General features: G+C 45.4%; 2 protein-coding genes across 5 annotated transcripts; both read left to right on the forward strand.

Annotated features, from left to right (window-relative positions):
• Positions 1-2,439: 2,439 nt before the first annotated feature.
• Positions 2,440-6,736, forward strand: LOC112895318 (PIN2/TERF1-interacting telomerase inhibitor 1-like). The gene is made up of 12 exons (XM_025963264.1): positions 2,440-2,988; positions 3,118-3,218; positions 3,450-3,534; positions 3,641-3,720; positions 3,838-3,862; positions 3,947-4,040; positions 4,119-4,185; positions 4,433-4,523; positions 5,108-5,274; positions 5,516-5,791; positions 5,872-5,988; positions 6,379-6,736. The coding sequence occupies exons 2-12, from the start codon at positions 3,141-3,143 to the stop codon at positions 6,433-6,435; spliced, it is 1,137 nt and encodes a 378-aa protein (XP_025819049.1). The 5' UTR covers positions 2,440-2,988; positions 3,118-3,140; the 3' UTR covers positions 6,436-6,736.
• Positions 6,737-7,356: 620 nt separating this feature from the next.
• On the forward strand, positions 7,357-10,956 carry LOC112895812 (sphingoid long-chain bases kinase 2, mitochondrial-like). 4 transcript variants are annotated; one of them, XR_003229275.1, is made up of 13 exons: positions 7,357-7,572; positions 7,670-7,746; positions 7,904-7,957; positions 8,035-8,094; positions 8,277-8,354; positions 8,470-8,516; positions 8,613-8,653; positions 8,975-9,059; positions 9,134-9,248; positions 9,339-9,461; positions 9,547-9,647; positions 10,314-10,604; positions 10,685-10,956. XR_003229275.1 is itself a non-coding variant. In XM_025963803.1 (12 exons), exons 1-12 carry the CDS (start codon positions 7,419-7,421, stop codon positions 10,441-10,443), a joined length of 1,065 nt encoding a protein of 354 aa, XP_025819588.1. In that variant the 5' UTR covers positions 7,357-7,418; the 3' UTR covers positions 10,444-10,833. The 4 variants fall into 4 exon arrangements, 1 of the variants encoding a protein (XP_025819588.1); XR_003229276.1 differs by having other exon boundaries at positions 10,712-10,956; XR_003229277.1 differs by having other exon boundaries at positions 10,716-10,956.
• Positions 10,957-14,404: the final 3,448 nt, after the last annotated feature.

The raw sequence follows: 14,404 nt of genomic DNA on the forward strand, positions 1-14,404 counted from the left end.
GCCTTGGTGTCCAGACTCCAGACACATGCAAGCGCAGCCAGTCATGACGGGCCACGAAGGCCCCGAACAACTACAGCGTCCCCCGTCCATGGCGGTCAGCTGCGGACTGATGGCGACCGAACAAGGTCGGCGACAGTGCGGGAAAGCGGAATCACTGAAAAATTAGGTCTTGTTATTAGTGGACAATCGGCCTACCTAGTTGACAGGGCGTCGAACAAGAGGAGTTTGGAATTTTTTTGCAGACGAGACACCATGTTTCTTTAACTTTTGGCAAGCTCGACTCTCCCGCGCACGCATATGTTTAGTGGTGAATTACGTAAAACACTAAGACAGAAGACATCATGAGACGAGACACTACTTCTTTCATTTTTCATATTTGAGATTGTTTCTCTTTCCTTTTCTCTGAGATATAAAGAGAATCCATTTGAGATTTGAGATTGTTACTATGAAACCCAGTAATTCAGCTGAATCGTGTGATTTCAGATCGATTATCGTCTTTTGCTTGAGGAAATTCTCACATCTATTGTGTTTGTTGTGCTTACTATCCGGGGATGTTGGCCCAGGACAAACTATTGCAAAAGCTGATAATATCATAGGCCTAGAAAAGAAAAAGACAAACCATCCCACTATAATTCTTTTTAAAATCGCATATCAACTATACTGTGATACAGTCCAGGATTTGCCCCAAAACCTCAGTAGCGCAATTTTCATAATTTTTTTTGGAGCCAATTAAGCTATCAGCCCAATATCCCACCTCACAAGAGCCAACTACCAAAACTAAGCCTTACCACTCTCCTCCCACTCACAACTACCGACGTACGGGCGACTCGATCATAGGCTCATAAAAGAAGACCGAACACAACATCAGGTCCATATCCAATATTGTGCGATGGTCCGGTCCTTTCCCACTCCGAGCATGGATCTCAAGGGGGAAGACACGGACTCAAAACGCTCTCCCTCGCCCCACTAGGGTTTTCCTCTCCACCCCCTTCTCCGGCAACTCAGGAGAGAGCAGCACTATCCCGGCGGCGGCAAACGCCGTGACGACCCCACGTGGCGCAGGCGCCGTGCATTGACGGACGTAGCATTATACAAATAGGTATACATACATTCTTAATTTTATTCGTAAATGTATATTATTCTATTACATAATTTTTAAGTAAGCATAGACTTTCTTTTCAAATGAAAAATAAAGTTTTGCTTAACTACTTGTTCAAACTAACAATCCTAAATACATAGAAGAACATAATCTTCATATGTTTTGCAAGTTGTGCTTGTTGAAATATATTTTTCACTTTTTGACTAAAATATACGTTCCGTGGTTTATCACATATTTCAGGAGATATCATGGCAACTCCTAAACTTTAGTGATAAAGAAGTTACTGGTTGGTTATCTTCATCGAAAATTTAATAGATAACAGTGTAGTTGTGCTAGCCAAATTATAAAAATAAATAATACTTTTATCATGAAAATAAAAAAGATCTTTATATTATTTCTATATTATCTTGAAAGAAGTATATATCTATTTGATTTCAATAATATTCTAAAAGTATGCTTTAAAAGGTAAAAAGTTTTAGAGGTGAAAACCGACACATTATGTTAAGATAATACTTTAAAGAAAAATAAAAAATTAAATATTTCTATCAGATTTGGACCGTTCGTGCTCGCTGCACGTCCCACCCTTGTTGCCATCCATTGGCGCCGCCTCCGCCATGCACCACCCATGTTTGTTGCGACGTCCCGTGCGCAACATCCCGCCCTCGCTGCGAGTGCTCATCCCCATCGCGTCCATCATTGTGGCCTATTGATGTCGTCTATTTCCACCGCGCGCTGCTAGTGTTTGCCACGGTGGTCCTGCAACTACCGACTTTGGGGAAGAAGAAGAAATAAAAAAACTAGCATCTCAAAAATATTGATATTTGCTTTGGAAAATGTTGAATCTGTTCTACTTATATGTAGCCTATAGAAAATATTAATTGTACTACCTTTACAAACTGTTGATATATATTTTGGAAAATATTGATTATATTATTTTCGATTGTTAGTATGATTTTTTAAAGTTTTTAAATTTGTTACGTTGAAATATTAATTTATTTTAAATTATGGAGTCTTTTTTCTCTTTCTCCTATGAGATCGGTCGAACCGGTTCGGCTCGTACGACGGCGTCTACTTAGTTTTCCTCCTCCGTGCGACTAGAAATGGACATAATTAATTGATGACTGAAAACCGACCGGTGTAACCGAGATGGAAATCGAATTGATCGAAACCGATATTTTCGGTCATAAATTCTGTTTCCAGAGTTTTTTCGGTTCTTAGACTCGAGTAACCGATAACCGAACTATTATCTGTCAGGCCCAGTAGCACATACAGCCCGGGCCCAATAACCTACACAGTCTCCAATTCATTTTCATCCCGAAATCCCCACCCCATCCATCCATACCCTAGCCGCCAGTCGTCTGGTCTCTCATCGGCGGGCGATGGTGTCCCCTCCCCTCCTCTCCTCCCCGCATGATCCGGTGTGCCGGCGTGCCAGCGCCTCCACCCGTCTGACGGTGGCGGCCTGACGGGTGATGCGCTGGGCGGGCCTCCGTCGGCACGAGTTCCTCTCAGCCGGGCGGCTCTAGCAGCTCACGGCCCCACCATCTGGCAGGTAGCCGGCGGCGGAGCAGCAGTGCCTTCTCCTTTGACGGGCAACACGCCCACACTGCAACAAGGCCCGCTCCTTCGGCACCGCGATCCATCTCCTCCCTTCGCTCCCCCAGCGCCCGCCGCTCTCCACGCGGTCGGCCCGTGCGCCGCCCTCCACGCTCCCCTGCCCAGCTGCAGCTCGAGTCCGGCTGGTGCGGCAGCACCCTACCTTCCCACGACTTCTCTGTTCTTTCTCTCGGCCTCGGTCTTCCTTTCCTAGCGGCGACGACAGGGCGAGTTGCGCTGCCCGTTGTTCGTCGAGCGACGGGCGCTTCGCCGGAGACGAACATCCGACAGGGGTATGCCTGCCTATTCCCCTCCCTTCCCATCCTACTGCGCGAAATCAAACACCCAAACCCCTAACGTATGGTATTTGTATTCGGATCTGACTATGATTTTACCTACTAAATTTGATCTTTTTGCAACAGTTACTGGGTCCGCCCCTGGCGCCATGGCTGTACCAGAGGCGCCCTCATGCTACGTAGGGATCGCGCGGCAGTCCGCCGCCTTCCGCCTCATGAAACAAATGGTATATGACCCAGTCCCGTCCTCGTGCAATCTTTCCATTTGGCATGTGAATTAAGGATTTAAGGTAATCATAATCATATTTATCAGCTTGAGCCATGAATAATTCGTTAGCATCACGAAGCAAGTAATCTCTGGGATGAACGGATGAACTTTGCTTTCTGTAATTTTGTTGCCTTGCATCCAATTATATTCAGTTTATTTACTGATCCTACTATGGATAATACTGTTTTAGGGATGGGAAGAAGGTGAGGGCCTTGGCAAAGACAAACAGGGAATTAAAGGTCATGTTAGGGTGAAAAACAAGCAGGATACTCTAGGTCCGCTTCTCTTCATCTAGAACTCCCCAAGAGTACTCAGTAAAGAAGTTCTCTCCCAAAATGGCCACAGCTGAGTTTGCTGATCATGACTCTGACTTGTATGCAGGTGTTGGTGTAGATAATCCTTGTAACAAATGGGTATATGATACCACTCAATTTGACAACATACTGAAGAAATTGAAAGTGGTATGTCACATAGCGTTACCATTTCAGTTGCGCAGTCTAAATTTTGATTTGCAACGTCCAGTAACTGTTCTAATCTTTCTCTTGTGCTTTGGTGGTTGTTTCTCTCTGCACAATTAGCAATCAGCTAAGCCTATTCAAGAAGGTATATTTTTCACATTGTTTTTATGTTCTCATTTTGTAACGTTCATATTAGTTATACTCATCTTTTACTTTCCCCTTTTCTCAGAAATTACAGCTCTAAGTGATTCGCCTGACAGCACGCCCAAGAAAGACAAACCAGCAAATGTTGAAGTTACTAAAGTTACTCGACCTCAAGGAAGGTTCGTTTGTACCTGATTCTTAACATTTTGATTCCTCAACATATTCGTTCTTTTCTTTACATGGTACCCTTTTTTCAGATACAAGAAAAGAGAGGGGGGGAAAAGAGTGAGCTCTTATTCAGCAATAGATCTTCAAGGCATACTTGTGAGTGATGGATCCTTTTATCTGTGGTTATTTCGTTCTTAGATAATCTGGCAATCATCCATGATCATTTGTTTCTTGCACTATGTGTTGGTTTGTGTCTAACTCAATTTTTTTATGAGTGATAACTGATAAGTACTAATCTGCTGGATTTAACCGCATGCACTTGAAATTGAGCTACATACTCGCCAATAAGATTTTCAAATTATCTGCCTTATTATGATCTCTGAAGCAACTTGCCTCGGTACAGGTACGCAAAAACGAAGATAATTGCCAAGTGGATCAGAAACCTGAACCAATATGCTTGGATGAACCTGATCCTATCATTTGCCCTGATGCAGGTCAGCAGTTTTGTGGTTTTCAATTACACTTGCTGTTTTTCGCCCTGGCTTCTTTATTTTGCGAGCTTTTGGCCCATCATTTTCTATTTCTCCTTATTGATCTGAGGTGTCTTACTTTTAGTACTGGAATAGGCTGTTGCTGGACTACTTTCAAGGAGTTAAAGAAATAATGCTTAAATATGCCAGGGCACGTGCTTTAACTATTGAAATCTGATTACTTAAAATGAAATCAGGTTTGTTATGTGATTAATTTCTTTGTTCTTTTCAACCGGAAGTTTAAGTATGATTTTCAGGCTTAAACTGTACCGTTTACTGCTACCAAAAATTGCACCCAGAAATTTAGATTATCCACTTAGCATACAAGATATTACAACTATATTTATGTTTTCTTTACAATGTTGTAGTCTCGTGCTTATTAGAGAATAGGTACTGTGTCTGCATCTGGACTGTTCTAGTGCTGCTGAACAAAAACGAAATGCATGTTTGTTGTGCTCTTACCTTTGTTTCTTCTCTAATGTGCTTCATCGTGTACTAACTTCGTTGTGGTTTTACTAACTTGCTTTTTCAATTTTTTGCTGGTTCAGTATCCCAAGCTGAAGATGTGAACTGGTGGGGGCACAAGTTTGGATTCGTATCAGGAGGGTTTCTAGGAGCAACATCTCGTAAAAGAAAATCTTCACGAAAAGATCCTGCTAATGTCCGCCAGACATTTGCGGAGGAAGATCAAGAAAATCTATACAATCTTGTTCAGGTTGGTATGATGTGCTGAATACACTCTAGATGTGACTTTTACAGTCTTTCTAGACCTCTTAAGTACGTTGTCAATTCATTTCACTCCACAGAGATTATGTTATGCCATTTTCACTTGATGTCCTAACGTCGATGTTGATTTATTATACTGATGATTTTGTGCATGATTTCAAAGTAGACATGTTCAAACAATTAAATGTACCTGAATTCTTAATATATCCATTGTTTGTAATTTGCTGTAGGATAAAGCTACTTCTGGCAAGCAGGGTCTTGGCATCAAGGGCCTGCCAATGAAAATTGCTGGCCATCGTTGGAAGGGAAACAAAACTTCATTTGGTGATAGTGACGACGATGATTCAGCCCAGTCCGATGAATTTTCAGAAATTGAAGATGACAATGTGGAACAACCCACTGCTGTTGAATCCATAGAGATAGAGAAGAATACAGAAAAAGAATTGCATGTGGATGTTGGATCCAAAACCAAGGTCAAGAAACTTTGCAAAAGAATACTTCGTCAGGTATAACCATCTTCTCTGTGTGAGTATGAGTCGTGCTGTGCTCTGGTATATGATGGCTACTGACTCTTTGTTCTTTCCAGGCCCCATCTCAGTCGATGAAATTGAAGGATCTTAAGGAAGCCGTTGAAGAACATTCTAATGCTGTATTCTCCAGCTTCTCTTGCAGACGTGAAGCTCTGTTGTTTCTGAAGAAGAAGGTATGCATAATATATATATATATATATATATATATATATATATATATATATATATATATATATATATATATATATATATATATATATATATATATCATTACACATGATCAGTCATTGAAGATCTATTCCGTCCAAAATGGGAAGGATCCTTTACCCTTTCTGTCTGTTTTCTCTAAACTGTTGGCATTACCTACTAGGACAAAATCCCTCAGTCGAGCTATCTGCATCTTCATACCAGGAACTTTGGATGCATCCTTGTTCTTTTTCTGATCGAGGAATAGTTATTTACTGATATGTTATAACTCAGGCTGTATTTTATTCATGAGCCCAGAATACTGTTAGTATTTCTGCTCAGTGTTGATTCCCATTCCATCTCATTGTGTTCTGCAGCTTCAAGGGAGCAGTAAGTTCAGCGTAGAAGGCAAGAAAGTACAACTTGTGTCTTGAAAGCGAAGCAGATACAAAGTTTTGGGGGTTTCCAGTGCCCATATTTGTTGTTGCTTGAGATTTGTAACAGTAGCAGTAGCACATTGAGCTCTGTTGCACAGATAAGGAATCAAACCCTTCCGCAGATGCGGGAGGTAGAGTTTTGCAAAATTTTGGTTAGATGCAGAGGTGCTAATCTACATGTTTGCAGTAAGCACATTCGATGCATCTCTAGCTGTTCTGGTTGGCCCGAGTCTACAAACTGCAGCAGAACTATAATTGTATGTGATTGTGCTATGTGCGCTACTTATTTGCTTGCAAATTGTTTTGCACGTTCCATTATCGTGAAGTCTGGCTATGCACATCAATATGCCATGCCTTCATGCAGAGAATCGTACTATACTTGAACGCATCAGAAGAAAACAAATCTGCCATCCAAGTTCAGCAAGTCTGTATTGCCTGCGAAATGCAATGCTGCAATTCGAATGCCTGCGAGACGTCTGAACCCTGAATTTTTCGTCGTGAATGAAAACACCTAAAAGCTGACGAGACATGCCGGATTCAAGATCATCTTGAACAGACAAGTGACTGGTGGCTGCACGCGAATCAGCAAGCCACAGTGACACGTGATTCAGCAGGTCGCTGGTCGCGTACTTCGACAGGCCGCGGCGCCTTTCAAGCCAGTAGAGTCAAGGGACGAGTCAAGTTTTTTTTTAATAGCCTGGCTGCTTACGAGAGTACAAGAATTCCTACTCCCAGCACATATCTATGTGCTATGTGCAAGCTAAATCCTGCCCTACGTTCACTCGTATGCCTGTCTCGAAGTTGAGGCTGCAGGAATCTAGAAAAAATTATAAAAAATGGCCCCCGAAAATCGCTTCCGAAGGGGTTCGAGCATGGGACGTCCTACCGAGGGCCTGATGCCACTGAGGTTCTGGTGACCGCCAACTGGTCCCAGGCCCGTTCGCAAGGGACGAGACAAGTCGGGGATAAGCCGCGGCGCCATGGCCGCGCCGGCGACACCAAGGCCGTCCCTGATCCTCTCACGTGCCTCCTCGCACTCCCACTCCCAACCCAGCGCCGGCGGCCTCACGTCTGACCGCGTCACCGCCTCCAACCGCCGGCGTGGCGACTTCGTTTTCGTCGTCAACCCTTCCGGTATGCTCCCGCATCCCTCTACCCCTCCGCCCCCGCTAGTACCCTTACGGATTTGCGCACTAAACGCCCTTCTCTTCGCGCGTACTCGGCGTTGTAGGCGCCAATGGCCGCACGGGCAAGCAGTGGAAGCAGCTGCTCCCGCACCTCCGCGCCCGCCTCGCCGACCAGTGCAACGTAAGCCGCGGTCCATAGCTTTCAGATTGCGAGATGATGCCTTCCACTCTGGGATATGTAATTGCCGACTGAAACCCGCGTCTGGTCTCAGATCCGGCGGTAATTCGGCAATCTCACTTTCACTGAATGTTTTTATTTGTTGGTGTTGGCTGATCAGATTTGCGAGTGCATCACTTCGGGCCCATCCCACGCCATAGATGTCACAAGGGAGGTGTGTATGTGTTCGCTTGTCCAATACTTTTGTCAACTTTCTTATAAGCACTAGTGATAGCCTACTTACTGTAGTAGGCTATAAAGGATGGAGTTGATGCCGTGATTGCTGTTGGCGGGGATGGTACGCTTCACGAGGTATTCATGTGTGTAAATTGTTTGTAAAACCATGCTAAATATAGTTGGAAAATTCATGATGCATCATGTGTGTAGAATCTGTAGGTTGTACAACCACGCTCTAAAACAGTTCACATTTTCCAAGGATTGAAATTGGGAGTGCTTATGGTTATAGAGTCGAGGATATTATTTTGAATATGTAGGTGGTGAATGGCTTCTTTTGGAAAGGAAGTCCAGTGTGTGCTCTTGATCGAGGGCCTGACCATTCAACAGCACTTGGTGTGAGTACTATGCCCTACCCTTTTAGCTTTTGGATACTTAAACTATAAGTGAATTGTTGTTTTATACACTGGGGTTTGTTCAGTAGTGAAGTACGTTATTATTGTTCTCTGACAGCTTATTCCACTTGGAACTGGCTCAGATTTTGCAAGGACATTTGGCTGGTATGTTTGTTTCCTTTCCTGCTTGATCTACATATGACATGGTTATTTGTTAACCTCTATTTTTAAAATTGGTGTCATTGTTTATTTTTAAACCAGGACTAATGACCCTCGTGACGCAACCGATCGGATTGTGAGAGGTTTCTTTCTTGATACTTTCTTTTTTATGGTGTTTGAAGTGCTATCTATGTCCTTTTATGTTAATGGATGAAGTATGAACAGTTGTATGGAAACAGAACATAGTGATCCAGTATTATGTCTCTTGTATCACTGAGTGCAGTATCTTAGGAATAATAAACTTCTCACCAGTCAAACATATAAATTATATGACTTCTCTGTTCCCCTGCTCATCTTTTCCTAACATTTGTGGAAATAAGGGTTGAGTCGTGTGATATGATGGTTCTTTACTTTGTGGATTTTTAATCTCTACATCTGAGTTCACAGATAGATCTTTTTTGCAGGAGTAAAATCAAAACTAGACATAGGCGTGATGGAGGGTGCAAACAGAGAACCGCACTTCTTTGTTAATGTTGCTGACATCCATTTGTAAGTGAAACATAGCCATGCGAAACATATATTCAGTGGATGATTTGAAAAGAAGAAAAATTATGTACCTGCAGGAGTGCTAAGGCAGGCTATTTTGCTTCTATGTACAAGAGATTTGGCAACTTATGCTATGTATTTGGAGCTTTAAGAGCCTTTTGGGGACATAATAATCGAGATATGAGAATAAAGGCGAGCTTTGATCTTGGTTCCTTTTCAAAGAAGAATGGCATGCTTCCGAGCATTCTTTTGCTCACACCTCTCTGCAACTGCACATGATAGGTAAATGGGGGAGAATGGAGAACTGTCCATAAAGTCACCGCTCTATGCATAGGAAATGCCAAGTACTTTGGTGGTGGTATGAAGATAACACCAACAGCCGATCCCTTTAGCGGTAACCTTGAGGTAATTCACATGATCAGTATTTATGTTTGAAGTTGTTCGTAAATACTAAGACATTGTAGGATTTCTAAGTTGTGGTAATTTATAGGTTGTTATTCTTCAAGATTTCAAATGGCACGACTTTCTTCTGAAGCTACACAGGCTGTATGGAGGCACGCATCTGTCAGTGAATGGTGTGTCGTCAATAAGGTAAACATAAACCCTGAATCTCATTATGAAGGCTCTTTCCTTTGAGGAAGCAAGCATAACAAGCATACCAGCAATGAAATAATTCGGCGTCTTCTCTAAAAGCACATGAAATGATTCTCTTAGTTTGCATGCTTTGACTTATGAAAGCTTTTACCTTAACTGAAGAGACACAAAGTGCTTTGGGTAGCATTGCTTTTTTATGCTGCGAAGGAAGGTAGTGGAATAGTTTCTTGAAGAGGTCCCAGCTGGGAAATCCTGAAGTGGAAAGTTCTAATTACTTTCTTGAAAGTTGAAATCCTAAGAGTTAAGGGGTTAAAATACCTTCTGGCTTCATGCACTAATACCCTCTAGTAGTCTGCTACTTTTTTACCTAAGTTTATTTGACATATGCTGTAACCTATGGGTCAGATAATCTGACAGGTTCATATCACAAACAAAATACAATTTGTTAGCCTTCCTCATTGTTAGAATATCTGGCAGAGGTCCAAATCATGGAAAGAATTTTACTGGATGCTCAACTCCTTTCCTCCTGAACTGGGTTCTTACCTCTTAGTGGTTTGAACTTTGAAGCCTTTTAAAACAAAGACCAGCGCTAGCAACCTGTTTTTATTTATTCTTTAGTAGCTATCAATCCATCTTCACCTAAGTGACAACATGCTTTTGCAGGGTTCAGTCTATCGAAGTAGCAGAGGTGACGGCTAGCGGTGACATCTTTGTGCAATCTGATGGGGAGCATTTCGGCTTTCTGCCAACCAAATTTTCAGTTCTTCCTGGTGCAGTTGATTTCTTCTGCTAGATCGTCTTGGTCTTTCTTCCTGTTGGACTGATAACAGAAAGATGCACGATTCTGGGTTAGATCACTGTTGTGAAACGATATGGTAATGATCTAGTTGTTCCATTCATCTCCTGCAGTACATCCAACAAGTCAAGTTGTGCCGTGCTGTAGCACACCAACATGTAAGTACTATACTAGCCGTAAAATTTGTTGAGGGCAGGTGTACGTACGAGTGTATTTAACCATTGGATTATTCTGTCAGCAATGTAAATTTGACAGCGACTTTCAGGCAGGCCTCCTGTACCATGTGGATGTGGCAATAACACTTGTTTGCTGCCTGTGTCCCAACAACAACAGGGCCATGATTTGCTGTGGTTTAAGAATATAAGTTAATGCACTCCAAGCTTGCAATACCATGTACTACTACGGATCAGCAGGGCACAAATCGCTACTTGGTCATCATTCTGATAGTGCTAGCCAAGGTAGCATTTCTTGTTTGTTCTGCTTGTTTGGTAGCAAGTGTTTATCTTTTAACTTGCTGTATTTTGTTCTGTACCATATGGATCGTCATTTCCGCAGCGAAAGGTGTGATGCCGTCGTCTTGTGTAGGCAGTATAGTTGTAGCAAGCTTGGCCAAAACTCTTGTTTGATGTGAAGTGATTCCCAATCAGCATCTCTGCCGGTTGATTGTTCCAGCCCTTTGAAATGGGTATCCTTTTGCTGGTGATGGGCCACCAAATAAAAGGCCGAATTACCGTGTGTGTTGGGTTGCCCATGGGCCAATGGGCCGAAACCAATTGGACTCTACATAAACTTCCTTTCAAAACCATCATCACGCAAGCGATGCTTCTTCTTCTTTTCTCTTAGAAAGGTCTGCAAGCGAAAAATCGGAATCATGCAACATATCAAGTGTCGACCGCCGGTCGTGGATTCGGTGGTTGCACGAGGGAAACTGGAACCTGCCAGCCGGTCCCGATCGCCGGCGTCGGTCAGTAAAAGCAAAACAAAGCGCTCGAGCCAAAGCAGCACAACGAGAGCTCGCTCCTCTAATCAAATCCCCCACTGGCAGGGGCGGCGGCTGCGGTTGCGGCTGCTCTCCCGCGCTTGCTTTGGGCCAAGATCGCACGCAGCACGTCGCTGCCGAGCGACCGGATCGGGTCGGCGGGCGTCGCCGTCGGCACCCCCCGAATGATGGATGCGCGTCGCAATTGGCTCGTGCGGCTACTAGCTGCTCGTCGCTCGTTTTCCACTCCTCGACTCCCTTTCGCTCTCCTAGTAGTTCCCTCGCGCCGCCGTCACGTCACGTCACGCTCCCACGTCATCGCCCGCGCACGCATGGTGTAACCGCTGGCGTCACGTCACCGCATCGCGCTGCCTGACGTGCGCCTGCCGTACGAGGAATTTATCATTTAGCCCCGCCGAGCAGACTGCCACCTGTTTAATTTCTTGCAGCCGTATTCATGGAGAAAAGACGACGCCTCTGTCTGATCTTCTCTGGTAAATTTGGTTATCACTGAGCTGTTTAGCTTAGCAACGGTCAGTTTCTTCTACCCGGCGTTTTTCTCGTTGTAAGCAGTAGTAGTAACTGTCGTGGCTGTGGACTCTTCGGGCACATCACTAAAGCGACCAGAGCTTGCCGGTGACCACCAGGTTCACTGGTAGTCTCATCTCACGTACCGGTGAGCGACGCGTTGGTTCGTTCCCCATTCCCTGTAGCTCTGCGGCTCCACTGCTTCGTGAAGAGGCAGCCAGGCAGCGGTCATCTTCCTATATTATCCCTTCCTTTTTCCTTGCACTAATCTATCTGGCATTTTCTAGTTAAACCCCCCATACTACTGTCCCTACTTAATAAACCCTATCCTCGTTCAAGTGGGTTGGGCCGGGCTAGCTTGGGCCACTCAAATAATGTGCTCTGCCTGGCTCGTGCTGCAACACATCTCTTCTTATTGGTGTATCTCAAAAAAAAAAAGATCTCTTCTTATTGGTCTTTCGCATTTTTGAACGATCCTCCATCCCTCCTCGACGAGGGCAAGAAAAGGGCATCTAGTAGGAATTCAAAAAATGTGTGCGAGCATAGACATGCACGTGCACGTGACCGGCACGCGCGCATAGACATGCATGCGGCGGTATCCGAGAAATAGACGGGCAAATGCGTGCGAGCTACTAGCCATGATGGCGGGGCGGGCGAGGCGCAGCGCAACACCGCGCCGCGCCCGTGCCCCTGCAACGATCTGCAATCCAGCGTGCTATACTACCACAAGTGAGCTGGATCCTTCCATGGATGTTTGCTAGCTCTCCGATCCTGCACGACAAAATACAGACGCATATGAGCGGCGAGAAGGGCAGCTAGCTAGCTAGCACATCATCGCTGCAGGGCCATGCTGTCCTGCGGCCCCCTGCCTGCCTGCCTGCCTGCTGCTGCGTCCACCCATGGATCCATGCATGCATTGGCCCCCCCCGGGCGGCACACTGATCACGAGCCACCGAACTCGAGACACAGAAAAGAAAATGACCGATGATAGCGATATATTATCGTATACATGCATGTATATATAAAAACATACACCCGACCCATGCATGGAGGATGTGTATATGTTCTGCACTGCTACTGTTGCGCAAATACGTACAGTGCAGAGCAGCCACATCAGATTTGCTAGCAGCTAGCTAGACAGGTGCTTTTGTGCGTACGTGGCCGAGGCGTCCCCGTCGGCCGGTGCGGGCCCCAGCCGGACACGGAAAGTGGTTGGTGCGGCCTTGTTGTGATCGTTGCAGTTGGAGCGGTGACGACGGGCGACACCGTGCAACACGCCAAGCGGCGGTGAGCAAGACCAGGGGTGTATGGCTGCATCGACCGGTACGTGGCCCTGCGCGCAGCACCCGCAGCCGGTGCCACCTATTAGGTGCACGAGGGAGAAAACCTAGGGGCGCCCATGCTTCCGATCGATCGTTGGAGCACGGCATATCTAGAAAGTGCGCAGAGACCGGCCTACATACACCTACCTAGCTTTTTGCTTGTTTTAGCTCCTGTGCTGGGGACACGCGCTAGCCACCAGCTAGTATATATAGCTTCTTATGTGCAATGCATGGATGCATGGGCATTACACATATATTATCTGTGGCTGATTGGTGCGCGAGCTTTATTTCGCTGTTGCAATAATGTGCATTATTGCATGTGTATGATGAGATGTTGCATTGGGACTCCTGGAGGAATCATTCTGTTGTTGGTACATATGGTGGAGACATGCATGGTCTTGATTTCTTGGATGGCATGGACAATATAATGGTCGATGTGCATGGCGCGCCTACGTATCCCTATGGTCACTACTACACCATCTTTCGTCAGATTCTAAGTTGCCGTGAGCTACCCTTGCTCTGCCCTAGTGACTCTGGCCGGCGGCCCCAAGCAAAAGCTGATGACGGTGGCCGGTGAGATTGCAAAGAGCCCGCAGGTCGGTGGCGAGCCGAGATGTGACTTTCCCCAGTGGCAGGCATGCAATGCACGCATGGTCCTAATATGTAGGGATGGGTGGGGGGGCGGGGTCGCGAATGAATGGGCCGGCCCGTCCCCCCCGGCCGGCAAACGTCCTGACTTGCCAAGCTAGCTAAGGTCCGTCCATGCTCACAAGGTACCTGCATTTACAGTGCTCGGTCGGTCGATCGGAGAAGACACCCACACTTACCTCTTGGCCGGTCGTAGTAGGCCCATTCTATCTAGCTTAGGTAGCCTGGGCGCGTCGGGCCACCGCGGCGCCATGCGTGAAATATAATGAAAGGAAACCATGCACAATGCAAGCGCGGAAGGCATGTGCTTATATATGTTCGTATACATGACCAACAGTGCCGCCCCATGCACGAGCAGCTGGCACTACTCTTGTGGAGTAGGAGTATAGGAGTATGCATGTACATGTACATGTACTCCAAAGAGATCGGCCGATGGGTGCGTTGCCGTGGATCGGCAACTATACGTACCATGGGAATAATA

The sequence above is a fragment of the Panicum hallii genome, chromosome 5 (assembly GCF_002211085.1).
Source record: "Panicum hallii strain FIL2 chromosome 5, PHallii_v3.1, whole genome shotgun sequence".
NCBI lineage: Eukaryota > Viridiplantae > Streptophyta > Magnoliopsida > Poales > Poaceae > Panicum > Panicum hallii.